The following is a 24,590-nucleotide window of genomic DNA, read 5'->3' on the forward strand; positions in this document are numbered from 1 at the left end:
CTGTGCTTATGCCTCCTTCCCAGGATTATTTCATATTCAACCTGCTCCTGCCAAGAAATCAGTTTCCTTCCAATTTAGGAACCTGAAAATGTAGTAGTTAGCATTTCATTTGCTCTTGTCTTACTGCTTCTTCATATTCCCACTTGTTACTAAACGAGTGTTGTGTTTTTACTCCTTAGTACAAAACTACATAATGCTGTTGCATGTAGCAGGAGACATTCACAGATTTGCTAAGTTGCCCTGATGCAGAGAAGTTCGATGCCCCCGTGAGTTTCCCTTTTGTTTCAGGATTTGAATATTGGGTAAGCTCAAGTTTTTGGCTTTAACAATTTTGTGTGAAAAGTTTGAGACCTATTGTCAGAGCTCTGAATGCTTCCTTCCCGATATTAGGAAAATGAGGTCCAGCTTTAGGTGAATCTTAAATTTGCCAGATGATTGGATATTGTATCAATAGCTAATTACTGTTAACAATGTTAACCATGCCTATGATGCAGGGACTATTCTTACCCTTTTACATCTAGGGAAACCGAGGCACAGGTTGACTTGTGTTTCCCAAGTGTGAGTCAGATATAAACATAGAACACAGACTTATTTTTTAAATGGCTGTATAGTTTTAACCTTGTCCTCTAAGGTGATTGAGTTTCTATTCAGGAAAAGCAGCATAAAGTTTTCAAGTTAATTTAAACCCAACCGGCATACACAGCTACAGCAAAAACTGTAAGGGGGCAGAATTGCCCATAGAGTGTGTGGGCCTGGGGAAATTATTTTTATGCGGATCCTGTCTACATAAGCAATTTGGGACTTCCTCAAATCAATGTTTCAGCACCATTCTGGTGACCCAGTTTCACATGATCCCACCAAAAAATTTAAACGCTTCACAACAAAGCTCTTCTGGAAACCAGGTTGGACCCCATAGGTGTGGGTTCTAGAGCTCTTTGGGGCATCTGGTTGACCTTGTACTCTGAAGGGCAGAAATGGGAACCAGCTGGTCCTAGCCACTACAGGGGACCACGGGTTCCAGTAGCCAGAACCCATGCAGGGCCCTGTGTGTGCTTGGGACACTGCACCCATATGGTACTGCTGCTTCCAGACCCTGGAAGGGGGGCTTGGAAAGGCCCCAAGAAGGCATCCCAAGGCAGGGCCATGGTGTGGTAGAGTGGTCGTGAAGCAGGGGCAGGGATCTAGCTTCCCCGGGGCTTAAAGGCAGTGCTGACCAGTGGATGAAGTTGGAACAATATTAAGACTTAAATAGTGATTACCTCCAAACCTCTTAATAGCTAAAGCACCCGGGCGGGGGGGCGGGGGGGGGGAAGCTGTTGTAAGGAGGAAGCCAGCTGGAAAGTTCTAGTATTTACAATATCTAATTCTGTTGGTGGGTTTGGTAAAAGAGACTTTTTTTTTTTTAATTGTGTAAAATGTTCAGGCAAAGAACTGCTTTTCCTTTCAAGTGACCAGCTCAACCCAGCTGGCTCTGAATGCTCTGAAAGCTTCCATGAGCTGGCCCAAGGTGGACATTCTAAATCTGGACGTAGATGCTGCTTCTAAACAGGTGTAGAGACCAATTATAGCAGAGCTTCTATGATGGGAGAGGGAGAGAAACGGACGAATCCAGGATGACCTCGTGGCTCTGTCGCTTGGGGCAAGTGGCTTCTGAGCCCTAATGTTAGATATGAAACGGAGAGTGTCTACCTCCTAGGACTGAGATGAGGATTGAAGGCATTCAGGGTATACGTACCCACACCAAAGCTGCTTATATGAACTCAAGCTGTCAAGGGGAAATTTGAGCAGCCTCTCTAGAGAAGAAAAGATACAAGGTAGCCATTGCTTTCTTTCAACTGTTTTATTGCTAAACTATCATGATACAAGCCGTATAAAAATACTTTACATATTAGCAAAAATAAACTACATTAAACTGGAGATTAAAAACGTTTTGCATAGGAATGTGATGTATTCAAACTTCTTTAACAGTCAAGATTTTCAAAACCTAAGCCTTCCAGCATCACCCCGTTGGAGAGCATTCTATTCGTTGGAGAACTCATTAGGGCATTGTCAACATTTTCTCCCCTGTGAGGGCTGTAGAGGCAAAGGGAGTAACGTTCTTTGACAAGATGTTCGGGATGCTAAGCTTGTCCTAACCACAGCCTCTGTCTGCTTACGCCAATCACGATGCTGAAAGGACCTGCTCTGCTGGACACGGCTTTGCATCCAATGCATCCAAACCCTGAGCCAGGCAGGTGTTTGGTCTGCTAACAGATGCCTCAAGGCCGAGTGTTCAATGTTTTTTTCCCAGCACCCCATCTCCTTTTCAGAGGGGCTTGCTTAGGGACCATCTCTGAGGGAGGTTAGGAGGTGTTGGGTACCTGCTAAAGGGTTATCCCTCCAAAAAATGAGTGCGGGAAAGTTCACCCCAGCTTGTCAAGAACGTCACAACCCCCATGCCTCTTGTAAACGCGAACAAAACTGTTAAGCGGACCTCTGACAGACTTTCAATTCCAAACAATAGAAAGCACTTGGAAAGTGTTTGACATGAAAATAAACACATTCAGCCTTCCCTTTATTTCCAAGTGACAACTAGAACACATCAGCTTCCAATCTGTCTAATTGTGACCGCTCCCACCCTGGCCAAGGCTGGCTTCCTGAGACCGACGTCTTGGCTCCTGGATGTAAACAAGAAAGGCCACATCAGTGTTTCCCAGCTTCTAGAAGAAATCAACCCGATTCATCTAGGGTGCGTCTCTGCTGGAAAACTCTGCAGGTCCTTTGAATAATGTGTACGAGGGGTTATCTACCAGGATTTGGTCAGCTCTGTAAACATGAGCCTGCACTGAGGGTTCTATGAACGTGAACATGAACTCTTCCAGAATCCCATTACAACACAGGCAGTTTTGTTTTTAAATCAAAATCACCTCCTAGGCTACTGCTTTGGGGGATCTCAACACTTCACAATTTTCCTCTGTGACCAGACGAAGGCTCAGAGCTGAAGTCCATGTCCTCTTAAGCAACCATGAGAGCGTTCCTTCTTCCACAAAACCATCCCTCTGTCTCCAGAGACGCTTTCTTCTAAGACTCAGGTGGCTCACAGACTCGGAGGTGGGTTTTTGGTTTTTCTTTTGGTTTGGTTTTCGTTTGTTTTGTTTTGTTTTTTTGCTAGCATGAATCACACAATTTCAAGAATACATCATTTCCCTTAGGGGGGAGAAAATCAACAACATATGTAAAAAGAAACACTTGAAAAAGATTTCAACCATTTATAAATAGTTTCTAATTCTAACAGGGGGTGGGGTGTGATATTTTCAGGACAGATAAAAAGCATAAACATACAGATAAGAAAATAAAATTTAATAACCTACTAATTTGGATCGCTCTTATATATTATCAAGCAGCAGTATTTTTGTACAATACGGGAAGACTCGCAGACTCGGGAAATCTACTACATTCAGCAACACGGCAGATTCCTGTTGGTGGCGCTACATACTCACCTTGGACGTAGCAAGTGCAAACCTCGACCTGAGATCCTTCTATCACGTGCAACACACACACATCTTTACCACTTAGACATCCTTATTTTTCTCCTTCTCTCAGAGGATCTTATTGCCTCTTCCCAGACTGAAAATATTTCATGAGCAATTCCTCTTGGCAAAATTTCCTCCTGGCATTTGTTACTGACCAAACTTTCTTGATCGCTGTCGGTTCCGAATACACATTCTCTCGCCTGTTTAGGTCTCAAAACTAATGCTTTGGTTTCTCTTTCCTTTGTCATTTGGTATAGTTGTTTATGAAAGTGCTTCCTCTAATATCCAGCTAGGAGGTCTTAGAAAAAGCTTGCGTGTGCGTTACACACACACACACACACACACACACACGTACGTACAGGAGTCTGAACTAGCAGGAGGCCCTTTGCCCTGACAGAGATGGAAGATCGATGGAAAACACGTTAGCCCTTGTTCTCCCCATCCAGGCACAACGGAGCAGAGAGACTTTGCTACAATGGCAGGAAGGCACTTGGGTAAAACATTCAGATAACTGAGGAAAGGCCAAATTCCCTCATGTGCAAAAAAAAAAAAAAAAAAAAAGGTTAAGGTTCCCAGCCAGTCAAGTGAGAACAGATCACTCACCAAACACTTTAACTCTTCCCCCCGTGAAGTCAATTTTGCTGGAGAGAAAATGCTTTAGGTAAAGCTGCTGGTACAAGGAATCTTTTTACTAATGAGGGAGAATTTCACATCCCAGAAGCTCTGCAGCAGTAGTCAAGCTCTTACTGGCATGTTGTAGAGAAGAGCATTTTGCCAAACTTTGGGCTTGAAGAGAGGTCCCCAGTTGTGGGGGAAGCTAAATGCTAGGTCTCCACTGAAAGGTCACACCCTGGGCATTCTCTCCCACTCTCTGGAGCACCAGACCCTCCGGGCCATAGCCGCCAAGCCTCGGGCTCCTGGCCAAGCTGTGGGGAAGATTTAACCTCTGGGTCACCTTGTCAAGGAAGCCAGGACTCAGAAAACCCACAGCGAGCCCTTAACGGCCATGATTCTCTTCCTCGGCTTCTACCTAGCAGAGTTGACTGAGAAATCCCTAAGAAGAGCCTTTCGAAGAGGGCCAGGAATATTTACATCCTGTGTGGATTACTGGGGGAAGAAACTAAATGGCTGAAAATGAATCTCTGGCTTGTCCCAGGGTGTCCACAATAAAGGCCAACAGGAACACATTTGTGTGACGAAAAACTCCCCAGCCGAGAACTTTGAGAGTTTTAGGTGTTTGCAGAAACTGCACCAGAGGAGGAAGACTCTTGAGGACTCGGTGCGCACAGCAGAGACACCAGGGCAGAAGACCACCATACGACCGGTCTGGGCAGAGCTCCTTCCAACTGAGGCAGGCGCGTGGGTAGATTCTCTTCGATGCGGATGAAGCAGCTAATGCAGACACGTCTTTTGGGGACGGAGGGGCGCTTAAAATGGGTTCAGGTTAAAAACAAACAAACAAACAAAAATCAACTTTAGGGCCAAAGCCTGAGCTTGTTGTCCCACTCGGAGTCTAGGCCAGAGAGCGAGTTTAACCCTTGTCGTGGGGGAACCCACTTAGAGAAACACTTAGGCCTGCCCATTGATTGCCTCGTTTCGCACTTCACAAAAACACCTGCGCTGTTTACATGGTTTCTTTTTTTCCTTTGGTTGCTGTAGCTCTTCCAGGATTCCTTCTCAAAATTCAATGCACATGCTTGAGATTCTTCTTCACCAGTTTATGGGAAAGCGCGCCGGCCGCGAGGAAGGAAGCAAGCGAGACGAGCCGAAAGCCATCGGGTTGCAGGCCTGCAGCGGCCGGGTGCTCACGCCGCAGCCTGGGGTCCCTGCCCCAGTCCCGCTGCTCCCTGCAGGGGTGAAGAGCAGCGGGCCCAGAGAGCTTCCCCCTCTCCAGCTGCCCTGGGCCGGCTTTTTGAAGCGGAGACAAAAATAACAAATGTGGACACATGTCATAACTTAACGCTGAGTTTTAACAGGTCATCTTGTGTGGGCCAGACAGTCTTGCTTCAGAATGAGAAAACTGACAAATAAGGCGGGAGCTGTGGCCCGACCGTGGCCGGGACTAGGCGGTCCCTAAGGAGGACGGTCCGGCTTCTGGGTTTTTTTTCTTCAGCCCGGAAGCCAGGCTCGCTCGGGTCACGTTCCTTGGGTGGCTCTGTTTGAAAACTCCTTTCCTTCAAAAGGTAGAGGAGCTGTATCTGTGACCTGGAAAAATGAACGCAGGGCTGGGGTTTAATCACAGGGGCCCACATCTTCCATCCCCCAGCCCAGCCCACGCCCCAAGCTCTGGTCACTCCGTTCTCAGGGCCGATCCAGCGTGCTGTCTTGTGTGTTTGGTCAGCAGGCACTTAAGGTTTTTGGATGGGACACCAGGAAAGTCAACCGAGATGCTCTCTGGGATTTAAAACAAAAATCAAAAGGCAGAGTGTTCTCTCTGCTGTTTACACAGAGAGGTGGCGAGCTCCTTAATCGAGAGTCAGCTTTCTGCCAGGACCTTGTCCCGCACGTGGCCTCCGGGCCAGGAGATGTACAGTAAAGGAAACAGAAGGTGAGGGCAGTGGAAGGCTCCACGGGGTCAGATACGGAAGGTGTCTTGCTAATGGCATCTTCTACGTCTGATTTCTGGCGGGAGGTCCTGAAAACTCCTTCCTGATAATTTCATTAACTACAAAAGAACAGAGAAAGAGAAAGAGAGAGAGAGAAGGGGCGAGTGAGCGGGCACCAACAACACAGATCAGCTTAGCTTTCTAGAACCTAAACAATGGGGCTATCTTGTAAAACACGCTCTTGTTCTGACGGTTTTTAACCTAAGAAATGTCTTCCTCTGCTCTCTTTTCTGGATGAGAATAGTTTGTGCTAGAGGTGTTTGTGAAGGTAACTTTAAAAATCGTGGCAGAAACAGCGCTGGGCCAGAGGGCAGGTGCTAAGGACGCTCTCTCTGCTGCCTACCAAACTCCTTCCATTATTATAGCATCCAGAAAATACCTACTACGTAACTCAACCATGGCTGACCCACAGAGCGTACTGTTCTCAGAAGAGGGACCTTTCAAAAGAGCACATGGGAATACCTCAAAGACTAGCCATCAGTGTAGACAAAATCTCTCTCAGCACAACCAGGAATTCCCCCCACACACTAGTGAAGGATCACACTGTGAGACTTCAGGAGTGGAAAATGTCCTCCGAGGGGGTCTGGAAAATTCAGCCATCCCCTCCCCCAGAAGGACCGTGTAATTCCTAGCAGGGAACCAGGAATGGGGTGCCAGCCCCTGGCATCAAGAAGCTGGCTATCTTCTCCCATCTTGGCCCCTTATCCAGGGCCATGGTCCCTGTAAGCAAGGCGGTGAGGTCTTTGGGGGGGGGGCGGCAAAAAGGTTTCCTTCGGCTTTCTTGGTAGAAGTGGCTCTCGGTGGCAGCCCAGACCCGAGGCAGAGGGGCACACCCGCCCTAAGGTGTGTATCCACCCCGGTTTGTGCATGGGATGGGTTGACTGGTCCCAGGGGCAGGAGAGGAGGGAGACCCCTTCTGGGTGCCACGGAAGGTCTCCCAAGTTCTCCCACTGCCCCGCCCCAGCCTCCTCATACTGGGTGTTTCATCTTTGCCTTGCCTTTCCGCCTCCAACTATTGAGATGTGCTCATCTCAAACTCTCCCCATGTTCAAGCCGAGCCCTCCGAGGTCCAGTGTGCTTTTCCCAGAACCCCCGTGGGAGGGAGCCCCCCAGCCCCCCAGGAGGAGGAGCGCAAAGGCCAGTGGCCTTAGAGCAGGCGGCGCGTCTGCTCCTCGGCCCGCTCGCTCCAAGGGCGCCGTGACTTCACCTCCCTGGGCCTCGTGCCTTCCACCTCGCGGAGGAGGAAACAAGCGTGTGTCCCGTTCGGTCCCTGGGCGCCACTGAGGTCCGTGCAAGCTCCTCGCGCCCGCCGGGCAACGGTGCTCGGTGGCTGTGGCCTGCGGTGCCGCGAGCGCCAGGCTCTGGTGCGACCGTGCCCGAGGGCTCCGCGCCGGACACCAGCCAAGCACCGCTCCGGGCGCTTCCGATACGAGGGGCAGTTCGGGCGCCGGAGCCCGCTGGCCAGGGTTCGAGTCCCCCCTCTACCGCCTCCTCGCTTGCTGGCCCTTGCCTCAGCCTCCCCATCTGTAAACCGTGCATACAACGGTCCCCGTGCTTCCAGGGGTGCGGGGGAGCCCGGAGAAGACAAGGCTAGCGTAGGGCGGCCGTTCGCAGCATGGGGCGCCTTCCGTGCTCGCCTTCGACGGGCCGGGTGGTGGGTGCGTCTAGGAGCAGCAGCCTGTGCGAGTGCGCCCATCAGGAGCAGCTCCCAGGATGAAGTCCTAGTCAGCGGACCGACATCCATTGGGCACTTACTGTATACCAGGCACCAGCCTAGCTGACTCCAAGGGGCCCTCAGGCAGGAACCCCACGAAGAACGGCCGCCCTAAGACCCGCCCTGGGGCAACCCCCCCCCCCCCCAGGGCCTGGTCCACCGCGGGGCCTTTGTGCGGCGGGCAGGGAGGCAGCAGGGAAAGCCGAATGCCAGGGTTTGGGGGGGGGGGGGCAGCGTGGCTTCACACGGAGCTTTTCAAAGCCCGGATTCTGAAGGGCTTCCTGTTTTCTCAATCTAGGAAACCAGAGGAGTCGATCCTAATGGGAAACTTTCCATCGCCCCGGCTTTCTACAGCTACCTGGGAGGCAGCCATGTGGACACCCCAGCCCTCACTGAAGGCTCGTTTCCCTTCTCAGAAGGCAGAGGCCGGGGCCGGGGACGGGACGGAAGGTAGGAGCCGCGGCCAGCAGGCCCACGCGGCCTTTCCCTCCTGCTCTCTGAAAGCGACCTCTGGGTCGAAGCTAATAGTGGCATTTGGAAAAGCTCTGGACGCTGTACTCAGCCCTTCATGTGGTTGGGGGTGGGGGGCGGGGAGGCGGCTGCGCACTCAGGCCCCCAAGGGAGGCCTCGAACCCCACAGAAACCTCTCTGGGTAGAGGAACCTTCGCTTGCTGAAACCTCAGAGCATGCTCCCCTGGCTGTGACCAAGGAGAGAAAGTTCGACAGCAGAAGAGCCGGCTGGGCAGCTGCCAGGGCAGTGCAGCCCCACGGGTCTGGGAGCTTGGAGGGTCTCTGCTCCAGCGCTTCCTCCAGAGCTCGGGGTCCTGCCTGTAGGAGGTCTCCCCTTCACAGCCAAGGCTATTGGAAGAGTAAGCGAGGCCACCCTGCCTTCTGAGTCAATTCCCTGGGGCCCACCATGGAAACCCCACCCTTGGTCTTGCCCCAGCTTCTGTCCTTTAGGGGGAAGAGGGACTCCAGACTCAGCCCTATAGCACCTCATTCTCGGGCTTTGGTCTCACTCCCTCGCTCTGCCCCTCTTAAGGTGTCCCTGATGCAAAAACTCTGCTCTGGGCCCCACCTGCTCTCTTCGAGGCCCTGCAAGCTGGTCTGAGCTCCCTGCACCCTCATCTCCCACCGCTGGCTGGCCACGTGGGCTTTCACCTGCACCCCACTAGGCCTCTGCCCTGGCTGCCTCCCCCACCGCCTCTAATGCCTTTCTCCTCACTCCTTCACTCAAGGCTCTGCTCCCCCTCCTCCAGGAAGGCTGCCTGGGTGCTCTGCAGTGCAAACCCCAGCCCCACCCAGTCGCACTCTCCCTCTGTCTTCTCCAGTCACTGGTTCCTGCAATTGACCAGCTAGTGCTTTAGTTATGTTCTTGTTCCCCACTGAATCCTCAGCTTTTAAATAGGGCCTCAGGACCTAGGACATGCTCGCTGACTCTTAATGAGAAAAAGGAAGCTCAGCAAGGGGTTAAGTAGCCTCAGGTCCTAGCTCTGATTGAGGTCTGAGTGCCGGATTGTGGGTCAGCCCTCGACTTTCATTCATTCAGTAAACGTTTTGAGCATCTATCCTATGTCAACCCTGTATCTTTCTTCCCACCTCTTCTCAAACTGAGCCATGTGCATTTCTCCGAATAGCCCCTCTCCTTGTCCCAACCCTGACTTCCCTCCTGCCCCTGTTCCAATGCCACCTTTTCCTGGAAGCCATCTCCCACTCTCACCCTCGGGCCCTCACTCCCTCCAAAAGCAAATATTGAATTCTCGAAATGCTTTGCTTGCAAACTCCTGGACCAGGTTATTTGAGTTACCCGTATCCCCGTGGCGCTATGCATAGCACCATGCCCAGAGCATGTGGCTAATGCATGCATCTCAGCCCCCCACAGGGATCCCACACCATCAGCCTACGTCACTTGGTTTGGGGGAGTGGATTTTCCTCTGTCACCCAATCGACAAATGGGTTGCCAGTCTATTACTTGTCTGGAGCCTTTTCTCTACAAAAGAATATAAGCCATTCATATTTAATGAAGGCTAACTATGCTCCAAGCACTGTAATAAATGCTAAGTTTTTCTTATACCAAACCTAGTAATATAATCCTTGTTTTATAGATGGAGATAGGCAGTCACCAGCCATACCAGGTGACGGGATCAGGATTTGAACTCAGGGCCCATATATTAAACTGAACACTATATGGCTACACAATTGATAAAGAGACTGTGCTATTAAGTTCAGTAGTCATCACCTTTCCTCTGTGGCCCTGGGGTCCTCAGTGCCTTGTGTGTGTGTCCGGAAAAGGTAAGGACAGCCTCTGCTAAGTTAACAGTGGAGAAGGCCATGTGCTGAGTGGTTAAGGCGGTCACCAAGTATCACTTTCTCAGAACACAATTGAGGCCAATGGTGTTGACTCTACCACAAGAACCCCTGACCTTTTATCACCCTTAGAGCGAGGCACTGTGCTGAAAACACTGATGAATGTGGGTCCCACCTCAGGGTGATTTCTAAGCCTGACACCTGAGGCTGAAACCAGAAAGGAAAAGATTGACAGATATTAATATTATTACAATTATACATTTTTCTCTTTAAAACTCCAAAAAATCAAACTGGTAGCATAACAAAAATATAACTATGCTAATACATGGCTGTAGGCATAAAAAGAATACACGAGGGATCACCAAGGTTTTTTCTACAAAGGGCCAGATAAAAATATTTCCAGCACTATGGGCTAGATGGCCCCTCACTCAACTACTCAGCTCTGCTGTTGTGAAAGCCACCACAGACCGCATGGGAGCCAGTGGGCATGGCCGTGTGCCAATAAAACTTTATTTGACCATACCAGGCCAGGGGGCCAGATTTGAACAGACCAATTACCAAATGGCCTGAGACTTCGTGTACCAAGCCCTAGTCTATACCAGGGGCAGAGATGAACGGGAAAGCAGTGTTTTTCTTCACCTACTTTTGGGGCATGGCAACTGCAGTGGTCAATGCCTCCTACGAGTGGGGTTCATCAAACAATCCTAGGTGTTTATTTCTAAAAACCTGGGTTTCTGTTAGCATCCCACTCTGCCCTAGGAATTTTCTGATTCACTTGAAGGGCCAGACACTTGCATGCTGACTTCCTTCTTTCAGCTGAGCTCAGAGGTTCTCAAGCTTCACCTTGCGGAAGAATGGCTGCTCAGAGTTGCATAGAGAAAACCACACGGATCTACGGTAGGTGCAAGTTAAAAGTCTGTTAAGAGTCATTTTCACTCTAGGCCTTTCCCCCTTAAGTGCTGACTTTGGAACTTCATCCCCCAAGAAAGCAACAACAGGAAGGAGTGGACAGACCCCATCCTGCTTCTCTCCCAAACCTCAAGCATGTTTTCTAAAATCTGGTTAGATCATGTGAGTGCCCATGAGAGTCTGGGGCCAGCCACAGAGGCCACAGCCAGAAAGACACTCCTCAAGCTTGGATGGGAATGGGGCAGGCTGCATCCTCTAAGGCCAAAGAGGCTAAAGCCAGGAGGGGTGCAGCTCCCCCACCGTCCCCACTGCCCTTCTCCTCCAGCCCATCCCATCCCCTCCCACATGCTTGGGGCGAGAAGGCTGGACCAGAAAGCACGGGAGTGGGCCCTGGGTACTGCCGCCTCTTGTCCCACCCGCTTGTGGGGAGAGCTGCTCGGACCGCCAGGAGTGAGCACCAGGCCTGTTTTCCTCCCTAGCACGTGGAGAGGGGCTAAGAAGGAGAGGTGCCTGGTGGCCTTGGGCCTTCTCCTGTGGCTTCAGTATCAGAACTGAAATGATCTGTCCTCTGAGAACAAAACTCTCCCAGGGCTCTGCTTCTTGCTTGCTAAGCAACTTTTAGCCATTGCTGCCTGCTCTAGGGGCACTTGGCAACAGTGAAGAACTTTCTATCGGGGCCAGGCCAGACGTTAGAGGCTCAGTGAAAAAGACAAAAAAACCCAACCTTGCCAGGCCTGAAGCCCAAAGCGTGGGTGGGGTCTGCGAGTTACAAGTTGGTAAATCCCCCTGGGGCCCTGAAGACACCGAGCCAGCTTGCCGAAGCTCCCAGGCCCCCGTAAGCCAAGTGCTAATACCAGGGAGGGGAGAAGCACATTCAAAAGGCCCTTAAGGACTTCGGTTAAGTGGCTCATAGTCTCCGCACGGACATCTTAGCTGCTCGTTTGTCACCCTGACTCATGGGGAGGGAGTCCGGCACCTGGTGTCCCGCAAATGTGCTCAGGGTAGCGTTGCTTTTGTGGACAGTGTCCGACAGTCCCTGTTGGAGAAGGTGCCAGAGCAGCACCCCCTTCCCCACGGCCCCTTTCGTGCTGCTCCCCGGAAGGGTTGGGATCTCTGCAGAGCCCACCCTCTGGGCAACGTGATTCTGGGATTCCCCGCCCAGGGCCTCTGCAAACGCCGCAAAGTTCACCAGTGTGATGCGAACACGCTCGTCTGGGCCTGGCCTGGATGGAATGAGCCCCCTTTCTCTGACAAAGGGGCCATTTAAAAGCCACAGCCCAGGGAGCCGGGGAGAGGTCAGGAGGCCTCTAACCACCCCCCACCCCCACCCAGACCACGGGCTGACTGCGGGGGAGGGCTCACCACACTCGGGCCACTGCGTGTGTGGATTCTAAGCAGAACGTCAGAGGCTCCGGGAATTGAGGTGCAGAAGAGCCTCGCTGACCTACAGGTGCCTCCTGAGCCCTGCGCTGTGGAGTCTGCAGTAGCTGCCGGGCTCCTGTCTGCAGGCCCAGAATCCAGAATCCAGAGTCCGTGGAGGGAGGTCTAATGCTTGAGGCTAGCTCAGGGGCACTGCTGAGCTCGATGGGAAAACCAGCTCTACCCTGAACCAACACAGCGGACTTCAAGAGTGGCTTCCCAGCTCTCCTGCTCTGCCTGCCTCCTCTCATTCCCCAGGGCAGAGCGCCCCACCTCCGACAGAGTCTTACTTAACCGTATACACCGAGCAAAGTTGCACAAAACCAAAAGGGAGCTGGTCCACTGCAGAGCAGGACTTTTCAAATGTAGGAACGTGACCTGGCTGCGCTCTTCCTGGGAGGGGGGACCTCTGGGAGAACATGCACATTTCCAGAGCCTCATCCCCACCTCCCCACCCCAACCTTGATACTCCAACCTCCCAGTCTCAGGGATGTCCCCCAGGGATGTCCCCTTACAGAGCGGTGGGGTCCAGCCCTTAAGAGCAGGAAGTGGTGTCTGTGAGGACGGTTGGAAAAGTTTTCTTCTACTACAAGTAATTCAAGTTAAGGAAACACACAGCTGGAAAACAAAAGGAGAAGCAGAAGATGTCAATTACCTTTAACTTTGATTTCTCGGATCAAAGATCACAGTCATTCTGTTTCATAATATGTTTTGTATCCAGCTAAGGTGTGTGTCTATCAGCTCTGAAAAAGATTTGCAAAACCATTTTTGAGAAGAAAAAAAAAAAAATCACCTTTGACCTCTATTATGCTTCCAATTCATGTTAATATCATCCATTTAATGAGTATCATCCCTTAGCCGAGGGCCACTCAGAACCCAGGACAGAACTGAACCCTCTGGCTGTAGTTTAAGCCCACATTCTGTATCACCTTAACAACTGTGCCAGAATTAACCCCAAACCAGTGTTAACAGTCCCTGAGAGGAGGGACTTGGTGCAAAGAAATGAGGGTCTCTGAGCTCAAAGTGCATCAGCAAGGTTTTGGTGGGTTTTCTTTTTTTCTAAGCTACATGAAACAGCCCTGCTGCCTATATGTCCTGGAGCTGCAAATCAGGGCCAACCAAAGAGATAACATTTTAAAATGCTAGCTTCTGCAGTCAGAGAAAAATCAGAATTTCATGAAAAATCTACCCAAAAGTCATCCTGCTTCAGGCTTTTATATATGCTGAATTTGAACCCTGTTACCTTCTTACATGTGCTATAACCTCAGTGCACATGCAAATTCATGAGCCCGACGAAGAGAAAAAGTTACTGTTTTTATAGCTCCTACCCAGTCCGAGCACTGAAGGCCCTTAAAAAGGACTCGTGAGCAGTCTACATTACAAGCCGTTGTCTTAGGTCAAGTTTTCTCTTCAAGTTCAATAGCCATACGCTCCCCTCTACAGCCATATCATGTCAAAGTTTTCAAACCACTTGTTCTCACGATCCCCTTTAAATGGCCAAAGTCAAAGGCCAGGGTCCATTTTGAGGGCCTGAAATTAGAAACCATTCCTGGGATTCATTTCTTACAGGGAGTGATCCAACTTTTACTAGATGCAGCTTTATCAGCATCGGTAGGTAAACCAGGATGCTCTTGAAGGAAAGCACGGACTCCCTGAAATGTCCCCTTCAAGGCAGAGAACACGGAAGCATGAGAGCTTTCCAGCGGTGGTGCAATTACAGGCCTGAGCTCCCCAGCGCTGGGCTCCAACAAGTGTGGTTTGGCTGGGGTCAGGCTCAGGACAAAACAATCAGCTCACCTCTCCTCCTTTGCAAACACAGCTTGGACCATGCATTTCAGGCCATCTCCTGAAGCAAAAAAGGCCCACTCCCCCAAATTCCGGGTGCCTGTTGCCCTACAGCAGCTTCCTCACTCTACTTCCCTCTCTCTACTCCACACTGGCTTATTCTAAACCCAAGAGCACAAGGCACTATCAGACCGTTCCCTCGGGGCCTTAAAAATACCACCTGTATCCTGACAAACTAATGTTTTCAGCCCCAGACCTCACCCTTGAACTTCAGACTCAGACATCTAACTGCCCACCGGGCATCTCAAACTGAACACGGCCGAAGTCCTTGCTCCCCCCCCCCCACGGCCCCCCTAAACAGTAGCCCTGTACCACCTCTTCCCACCATAGGAAACCGGCTCCCTTCTTCCGGTTGTTCAGGCCAATCTTGGTCACAGCCCACTTCCCTCCATATGCAAATGCTTCTGGATTTACCCTCAAAATATATCCGGAAACCAGCAGCCTCTCCTGCCTCCTGTCTCGATCACTGCATTGGCCCCTCCCCTGTCTCCCTGGCCCTGTGCTGGGACCCCTGGTCTCTGCCCAACAGCAGGTGGGCCTGTTGGCCTCCAAGGGAGAGCAATTGGCTCAGTTGTTACTCCCGGAAAAACCAGGTCCCAGGTGCTCTCAGGGCCAGGATGTGTTCCCTCTGTCCACCTACACGCATTCAAATCACCCTGAGGAGGCTTCGGGGGTCACGTACAGGTCCAAGGTCACATGCTTGGAGCAGTGAGCCAAATCTAGGGGGAACCCCAGGGACCATGCCCTTAAGACCAGCCAGCCGGTGCCCAGAAAGCCAGCCCGGCTCTGTCTCCATTCCGTGCTCCTTGTCAAGAGTGTTCAGAGAATTTATAAAGCATCAGACTAACTGGTTTGTCTGTGGCCTTCTGAGGTGCAACTTCCTGTTTAGTCATGAAGTTTCACTCTTTAATTGTCTGTTTCTTGGTGGGAAGACGGAGGTGCCAAGAGGAGAGGAAAGGCCTGTTTCCATTCAACTAAGACCCCAAACTCCGCTCAAGACCCAGCCACACACACACCGCTCCCCCCCCCCAGCCGCCCCGGTCAGCTGTTCTCTCCTGAAGACAGCTATCCAGGTGCTTTAACTCCCACGCCATCTCTGGGGATTGGTGGTGGGATGCCCATTGCTTAGGTCAGGTTACTGAGGCACAGAAAGATGAAGCAACTTGGCCAGGACCAGCCCCCTGCACTGGGCGGAGCTTGATAAGGCCCCAGCTCCAGGCTCCCTACATTTGGAAGATGGTCAGGCTGCCCTGGGAGCTGAGTTAAAATGCAGGAGCCTCCGGAACAAAAGCAATCTGGTAGGGACATCTGTGTCATTCTCAGGGCCTCTCGTGGAGCCACAGAATGGGGATAAGAATGCCTCCCTGGCAAGGCTGCTGTGTGGATTAAATAAGATGTTCTGTCTGACTTATTCATAGGTATTTATAAACTCCATAATAGGGTCCCCTAAAGAAGAAAGACGGGAGAGAGAGAGGTAAGGATGTGAAAGGAGATGGAGACCTGGCCTAACCATGCTCTCCAATACCCAAGAATAGGTATTTCCCTACATGGTTCAAAAGGAAGTCGGTTCCTTTGATCAGTATGACTGTTCTGGCCAGTTGTTAGTAATATGGAGGGGACAGCAAGAGAGAAGGCCATGCTTAGAGTTACCTGGGTAACATCCACAAACCCTCCCAAAGCCAAGGAGAGGGGCCTCTGGTCCTGGAATCATTGCCCCATTTTGTGGTCTTTCATGAGGCTACGGATAAAGACCGACACAATGATGTTGCATTTTTACAACACTAGGCACCAATTGGTGAATCATTCCACTGGTGCTGTGGGTTAGATGATCATTGAGGCTAGGGGTTGGAAGTGCTTCACTGATTAATCAACACTAATAATTAACATGCAAGCACATGGTATCAACAGATAAAGTGCAAAAACACAGACCCAAGAATCTGTCACCTTGACAAATCCTACAACTAGCATCCAGTCTCCTGAAAGCGCAGGCATGCGTCCCTAAGTGGGGTGGAATCAGATGGCATCTGTTGTCAGGGGAGCCAACAGGAATTAGAGACTGGTCCAAGGGGCATTCAGTTTGATGGTCCTACGATGAAAACACCGATGTCCCTCTCAACCACAGTAGAAATGACTATTATCCTACCCATTTTCTACTTTTTCCAGGGTTCCACATCAGCTTACAGTCTAGAGAAAAACAACTTGGACTTTCTCTCGGCTAAGCTGCCCTATGAGGAAGGACAAACTGACTAGAAACTCAGACCTGAGCTGGGTTTGCCCCTTCGGCCCAGTCCTTTTCTCCAATTCAGCAGAATTACTTCTGATTTCAAGCAGCTACATTGCACCTCTCCTCGCGAGCAACCACACGGCTTCTAAGGTAGCAACCACAGGCAGGAAAGCCTTCTAAACAAACCACGGCTTGCTTCCTTGTCCTTCTGCCATTTCATCATGGCCTTGACCCTAAACCTCTGCTGAGAGGCATCAGCCACAAAGCAAGCACTGCAAAATGAGTTGTTGGCCAAAACAGAAGCTAAAGAAAAGCACTTGTTACTCCATCCAGTTGAGATTCGGGAAAGAAACAGCAATCCAAACCCACAAATCAGCCTGGGACCGCAAATGAGATGATAAAATAAATACCTAATTGTTTGGGAAGCCATTTTTCTCTTTGGGGGTAGAAGGAACTAACCAAAGGCTTACGCGAAGACACTGGAGTATATTTCTCCTTGCTTACGGGTGAGAGATGGGATGGAGGCTGGGGAGGGGGGCTAACAGAGGGAAGCCTGGGGCAGTAGGAAGCACCTCCCTCCCGGGCCACTTTCCTCATGTCACAGAATGGCACCAAACTTCCTCGTGGCCTCTCGGGAGCTGGCCTGAAACCCCCGGCCTGGTTCACGAGACCCTGCCTTCAAAAACCAGCATGGTCCTTGCCACTTGGAAAGGACTCACTGGGTATTTAGTTGACTCTTCCAGCTCAGTCTCCACCCCACCTTCCAGATCATTCTGTATCCTCCCACATCTACCCTGACCAGCTCAGAGCACAATCCATCCCCCAGAAGAACACCTTCCCAACGCATCCACACATTTCCAAAGCCCAACACAAGCCCATGGTCCTGTAAGGAGGCCTCCTACCACTTCACACTCCCTTCCATGATACCGTCCCCCTGTCTTGCACATTTTGTCTTGAAATCCCCCCAAAAGATTTCAACCATGTCCGCCTCCCTCTAGCTTGGGTTGGCGTTAAGACTTGCCTCCTGAGGGTGTAGGCCTGGCCCCCGGTTCACTCGGCAAGCCCTGGCCGCCCACCTGCCTCGGGGAGGGAGAGGGCAAGTGCAGGGCCAAGAACCTTCCAACTTCCTGGTTCAGCCAAGGGCCTGTGTGGTGGGTGAGAACAAGATAAATCAGGGCCCCTGGGCCACCCAGCCCACTCCTTCCAGGCTCAAAAAAGCTACTAGCTTCTTGCAAAGAAATTTTTACCAGGTCTGAGCAGGGACCAAACCCAGTCCTAAAGGTCTCTCAACTCAAAGGCTGTCCAAGGGACCGGCAAGGACTGTGTGTGTGACTTTACACCAGGTGTCCCTAAGATACATGCAGACAGAGCCCCAACTCCTGACTCATCCCCTCGATCAAACATTTCACCTCCAGGCCCAGCCATGAACTAAATTGTGCCCCCCAAAATGGCTATGTTGAAGCCCTACACCCCTACACCCTCCAGTGTGATGGTGTCTGGAGATGGGGCCTTTGGGGGGTGATTAGAGTTGATGAGGTCGTCAGGGTGGGACCCCCACGATGAGATTAGTGCCCTCATCCGAAGAGACAGCAGAGAGCTTGTATACTCGTTCTCTCTGCCATGGCCAACACAGCAAGAAGGCGCCCATCTCAAGAGGGCGCTCGCCAGAACCCAACGGCCCAGGCACCCTGATCTCGGACTTCCAGCCTCAAACAGGGAGGAAAATTCATGGCAGCCTGAGCTAAGATAGGCCCACAAGCACTGTTCTGCCAGAGCACCTTCCTCTCTCTATCTCCACTTACGCTCACATGGCAGGCTTCCGCAGCAAAGCAGCCAAGGTTAAAGGGCTGTCCAAGGTCACAGGGTGGTCCGTGGCAGGATGTGAATGAGGAGCAGATGCTGCTGTCATGGCCCCAGCGTTCCCACTACCACCACACCTCATGCAGTCTGGCTCCGGGCCCGGAAGGCCCCCTCTCCTCGCTCTGTGCAGCAGGATGCTACTTCTCTGTCTACACCCAGCCTCAACTGCTGCCTGGGTCCCCCAGCCCAGAGCCCCTTTTCCCCGCTCCGCCCTCCAGGGACGGCACACATGCAGCCTCGGAGAAGCCTCTGAGGGCGGGGGCCACAGACCGCTCAGTGCAGGGGCTGAGCGCCGTGGGCGGGGGCTCGCACCCCAGGGCAGACTCGCAGGGAGGCACACTGCTGGGGGCCCGAATCGTGGGTCCAGATCCCAGCCTGCCATATCCTGCCACGGCCCGAAGGCAGGCCCCGGCACTCTCCGCACCTCCCCCTGTGAAAGGTGGACAGAGACCGTTCCTGACAATGGCGGAGGGACTCAAGGAGTCGGCACATGACAGGTGCTTCCAACGGCCTGGGTGGCACATGACGGGCACTCTGCAGGCACTGAGGGTCACTCCCCGAGGCTCCGCTTCCTCATCCAGAGAATGGGCATAAGAACATGTCACCCAGAAGGATGCTGTGTTCTGCAGCCAGTGGGCACAATGCCGCGCTCACTGAAAGCATCTAACTCCGGGTGTTGGTACGTATTCGCCCACCGCGCAGAGAGCATCTGGTTAACAGACTGAGCCGATTGGACAGCCACCCTCTTACACCAAAGCACTTTCACCCTGGCAGCTATTTCTGCATTTTCAGAGTGGGTGGGTCTGAGGTCGGCCGTGCTCTCAGAAATGCGCTTTCACATCCTGCCGAGAGGGGCCCCTCCAGGGCCACCCTGCACCACGCGCTGGCTGCACCGGGCCGGCGACGTGCAGAGCAGCCTGAGAGTCACCCACGCGCTGCAAACCAGAGGCCTCCGGAAGCCGGCCCAGGCATAGGGCCCTCACAGCACCCGGCTGCCCAGACAGCTTACCAGCAAGACCTCGGAGCTTACGAGAAAAACGGCACGCGGCACCAAACTGTCCCCAGCTCTCGGGATGAGTAAACATGGCACTTCTGAGGCTCGGGTTCTGCGTCGGAAGCCAAGGTGCTAACTGGGAGGAGGGCATGTCACCAGCAGATGGGGAAGACGGCTCAGCTCGCAGCCAAGTTGGGAATTCTTCTGCAGTTATCATCCGGCAGCCAGAACCTGCTTCTTCAAAGGCAATGCTGAGCAAAGACTGGTCCCTGGGATCCCCTAACTTTTAACAGGGTTACACGGTAAAAATCACTCGGGTAGTATTTGAGGGAAAATGGCATGAGCTAACCATGTCATTCACTCTAGTTAAGCTGGGGGTGGGGGGATGAGATTTAAGAAGCAAAGAGGGACCTGGGGACTACAATGCCAAGTGTAGGGCGCATGTCTAAAAGGTGACAGGGTACGAGGACATCACAAGACTGAAACCAGAGCTGAGGCCGAGGGCTCAGAGAGAGATGGTAGCTTCCCCAGCAACAACGAAGGCATCCCGGCTGGCTCTTGTTGATGACATTCTCCAGCAAAAGACGAAAGTTTAAGCTCACATCCCACAAAACCACCAGCAACCTGTGTTTCCAGACCCCCCAAAGGCCCCATCTCCAGACACCTCGTGGAACTCACACCTTCCCACGCCGTCGATCTGATTCTGGCTTTGGGTTCTGGCCATCTGCAGAGCACAGAAGGCACCCCTTCTCCAAAGAAAGTTTAACCATCTTAGCCTCCCTGGTCAGGGGCTTGATGGGGACATCCAGGTGATCCTAGAGGGTGACAGGTGAGTGGCTGCCAGACCGCAGCTATCCACAGCAGGAGCTGGGGTACTGTGGACACCCACTGGGTTCCACTTTGATGGACTTTCTCCAGCTAGCACTAACCCACTCCCGGGACCTAGGGATCCTCCTTGGTCCGGGAAAGTCCACACCTTTAAGATCAAAGAGAATACACTTCTCTTCCTCACATTCCTCTGATCCTCTCCCACACTTTAACACAGCAAGCATACTTACACCCCAGGGCCTTTGCACTTGCTGTTCTCTCTACCTAGGATGCTCTTTCCCTAGATATTTATAAGGCTGTCTCATTGAGCTCTCTGCCAAACGTCTCCTCTTCTGGGATACTTCCTGTTACTAGAACAGCAGGCCTCTGTCCCCACCACTCTCTATTCCTGCTCCCCTTGCTTTGCCTTTTTTTTTTTTTTTTTTTTTTTTTACAGCATTTAGTTCTACTTGGTTCTATCATTTAGACTGTGAGCTCAATGAGGGCAGGGCCTTTGAGTCATGCAGTGTTCCCAGTAGTGACAATAAATAGCTGTTGGAGGAATGATTAAATGAAAGAAGGAAAAAATGGATGAATAAACTCTGGCTCTGAGTACTGGCAAACCCAGTGCTGACTTCACCATGGCCAAACACGGAGTACTATAATGCTTGTCCCTTAGAGCAGATCCCAAGAGAAGTAGTGACACATCACGGGTTGCTGTCGTAGGGAGAAGCCAAGGCCTCTGAGCTTTGGTCGTGTGGTCACCCACCTGCTCCCTCTAGCTAGTGAAATCCTGGCTCCAAAGTTTCACGGGGCCCACTTCCCTCTCCAAGGACCAACTGGGATGTGGCTAGAAATTGCCCATGAAAAGACCTTTGCAGGAGGCAGGTTTTAAGAGTCGCATATCCACAGGAAACGAGAGACTCTTAGGTATGAGACAGCCAGCCTTTCCAACTGAAGCCCTCCATCTTCCTGACCCTGAGCACGCATCCACTGAAGCTGCCAAGCTCTGCGGGGGGAGGCAGGTGGCACGGCCATCGTGAGCTCATGAGGCTCATCCCAGCCCACGGGGCAGGGTCAGTGGCTAGGAATGAGCGCGAACCCTTGTGTGAGGTGGCTCTCTCTTTCCTCCTGTTCTGAAGGATGACCTTGAGCAGGTTCTAGAAAAACTCCACAAAAATACAATACTGTACAGTGTCTGTTTTTTCCTGTTTGAGCTAGAGATTCAGTGATCTGAAGTCAATGTAAAGATTCAGTGCCATTCTGTGGAGCCTGACGAGCTGACTCTACCATGTCCACGGACAAGCAAAGGTCCCCAAACAGCAGAGACACTTCTGGAGAACAATGAGCTGGTGACTGACCCTCCCAGAAACCAAGACCATCTCCAAAGCAGCTATAGTGAAGAACCATCGCCGGGGACAGACAAACTCATCTATGGAACGAAGCCGAGAGACCAGGAGGAAGCCCAGGCTTACATGGAAATGATATTCACACCACCGCTGGATCACGGGCCCGTGGGGATAGCATGGACTTCTCAACAGATGGTCTGGGCCCACTGGTTATCCATACGGAAAACAATGAAACGAGAACCTTACCTTATACTGGACACAAAATCATTACAAACTTCAGGGCGGAAAGACTACGACATATTGGAATGCGATATAGGAGAGGTTAAGTCATCGGGTTTCTTAAACCCGTCCTTCAGACTTGAGGAGCATCAGAATCACCCGGAGGGCCTGTAAAGAGCAAAGTGCTGGGCCCCACGCTGGTGTTTCTGATTTACCAGGTCTGGAATTTGCATTTCTAATAAGCTCCCGGTCCAATGACGCATTTGGGGTAGCGCCACCTCAAACTCTGCTCAAAAAAGTTCACACCTTTCGGAAAATAAATTTACATTAAACATTTCTGTTCGTCAAAAGGTATCATTTCACACGTACCAGCTATACAAAACCACTTACAAATCTTCCCATACCAAATGTTGGCATCACTTCTGTGCTATTGGTGGGAGTACAAACTGGGACAACCACTGGGGAAGACAATTTGGTATTGTCTACTAACATGGCACCTGTGAACGCCCAGTGACCTGGCATTTCCAGCTGGTGTGTGTGCCAGGAGACAGAGAAAGAGTATTCCAGAAGCCACTGTCCATAGCTGGCAAAGGGGAGAAGTCTGGAAACGGCCAAAGGTCTCCCGGGGGGATGGATGTAGGAGCTCTGCGATGGAATACCACACGGCAGAGAAAAGGAAAGCATGCCGGCTACCAAAATGACAACATCCGAATCTCAGGGTTGAGGGGAGAAGCGAGCTGCGGAAAACTTCTTACAGAATGATTCCACTGACATAACCTTCACAAGCAGGCAAAACTAAATGTACTGCGTGGAGAATCAAACAGGTGGAAACATTAGAAAGAAACGGAAGTGCCAGACACAGAACTGAGGACAGCGATGACTCGAATGCGGGGGCGGGGGGGTGAAGAGGATACACCCCCGGCCGTGAGCCCTGCAGGAAGGACACGGGGAGGAACACACCGCGTCTCGTGAGGTGGTCTCCCCCGAAACAGCAAGCTGAGTCTGATCCTGCCCCTGGTCTCGCTAGTGACTTGCGGGAAATACTGGGGACGGAACAACACGTCAGAGGCACGTGGGGCTTCGATGTGCGGAAGCAGCCGATGTGCGAACCACCTGGCTTCTCGAACAAACTCAATGACAGCAAAGGGGGGAAAGGGCACGGCGACATGAGCAGAGGAAAGAGACAAAGACACACGTCAAACAACCACAAAGCGTGGGCCCTGCCTTGGATCCAGAGTCAAACAAGCTGTAAAAAAAAAAAAAAGAGAGAGAGAAAATAGGGCACTTAGGAGATAAGTGAGAATTTGAGCATTGGGTTCGATATCAAAGAATTACTCGTTTTTCACTGTGACAGTGAAAATCAGAGAAAAGTTTCTTAAAGAGCCATCTTGTTGAGAAACCTAACTGAAAGGTGTGCAAATTACAAAATTTTTAAAGACGAAAGAGCTACGAGGCAGGGGTTATGTTCTTTTTCTTTAAACTCAAGGCAGGGACACAATATTTGTATTGTGTTTATATCTTACATATAGGTAATAAAAGCAATTTGGTACTTAAAGGAAGGAGGGAAGGAAGGAAAGGGGGAGAGGCAGAGAAGGAAGGAGGTGGGGGAGGGGAGGGGGCAAGGGACGAAGGGCGAGGGGGTAGAGAATAGAGCCAAAGAACAAGGAAGACAGATGAGCCCCGTTCCCTGCTGCCTCCCACATGACCTCGAGCTCAGAGAGCAGCGAGAAGCAGCGCCCCTTCAGGGTATGGGGAAGGGCCACGAGCACACACCTGGGGCAGGAGAATGCCGCCTCCTCCGAGAGGCCTTCCTATTGTGTCTCGAAGCCCCTGTTCCTTCATGGCCTGTCTCACCATCTGAAGCACGTTTCTGTCGTACGTATTATCCCTACTCTCCCTTAGGCTGCAAGATCCACAGCCCGGGGACCTCCCCTCATTCGTCCAGCACCTGTCCGTTTACCTGGCTGGTCACGGGCGTCAGTGACTGGTGACTGGTGGCTGCCAGGTCCTGTCCTACGACATCTACATGCGCTGACCAGTCAGCGTTCACAAGGCCCCACGAGTAGATGTTATGACATTCCCATTTTGTAGGTCAGTAAACCCAGGCTCAGAGAGCTGAAGGGACTCGCTCACAGTTACAGAGCCAGCAGGTGGCCGAGCCAGGATTTCAATGTGGGCGGTGACGCCAGGGCGCAAACTGGCCACCGCCCTACCCTGCACTCTTGCCTCGCCCACAAACCTCGGTTTAATGGTAAAGACAGAGCTTTCTGTTTGGGCCTAAAATGATCAGAGTTAACCCCAAAGTCCAAGGAGGACCGGACTGGGTCAACCACTTTCTCCTGCCCATACAGGCTCCTGGGCTGTTCCTTGGCACGCGCAGTTGTGAGCCCATGCACACCCATGTGCACACACACACACCTACACTCGCCTTACTACAAACCACAGTACGAGTTACTAAGCTGATACCCTCTGACATGTTTTCTGCTTGGTACACAGTAGGCGCTCAGCAGAAGTGTTGACTGGAACAGACTCAAGGGCAAGCAGTTTGGGCCAGGACGCCAAACATTCCAAAATAGAAACTGGAGGTGCCAACCTCCACATGAAAACACCCCGTCCCATTTCTCCTTAAGAGACCTGCTGGCGTGAATGAGCCCCTCCTGGAAATGTGAAGCTGGCCCAGGAGGGGGCCCGGATCTTATCAGGCATTCCCACCTCAGCAAGAATGACTTTAAATAGAGTGCTTTACTTCTGTCCCTCTGCCAACACCGGCCACACAGAGGGGCCCCTGAAAAGCCAACAACCCCCTTAGAGCAGCAAGGGCTCCA

At 51.7% G+C, this 24,590-nt stretch overlaps 1 protein-coding gene across 6 annotated transcripts in view; it reads right to left on the reverse strand.

Annotated features, from left to right (window-relative positions):
- Positions 1 to 1,825: 1,825 nt before the first annotated feature.
- NFATC2 (nuclear factor of activated T cells 2) overlaps positions 1,826 to 24,590 on the reverse strand; it is a 156,904-nt gene continuing 134,139 nt past the window's right edge. For 3 of the 6 annotated variants that reach the window (XM_036064696.2, XM_036064690.2, XM_036064697.2), the window contains exon 10: positions 1,826 to 6,177. In XM_036064696.2, the coding sequence (XP_035920589.1) occupies positions 6,122 to 6,177 (56 nt within the window). In that variant the 3' untranslated portion in view covers positions 1,826 to 6,121. Of the gene's footprint in view, positions 6,178 to 13,122; positions 13,211 to 24,590 lie in introns of all 6 variants that reach the window. The other 3 variants (XM_036064693.2, XM_036064691.2, XM_036064694.2) reach the window with 3 other exon arrangements.

The sequence above is a fragment of the Halichoerus grypus genome, chromosome 10 (genome assembly GCF_964656455.1).
Source record: "Halichoerus grypus chromosome 10, mHalGry1.hap1.1, whole genome shotgun sequence".
In the NCBI taxonomy this organism is placed as follows: Eukaryota; Metazoa; Chordata; class Mammalia; order Carnivora; family Phocidae; genus Halichoerus; species Halichoerus grypus.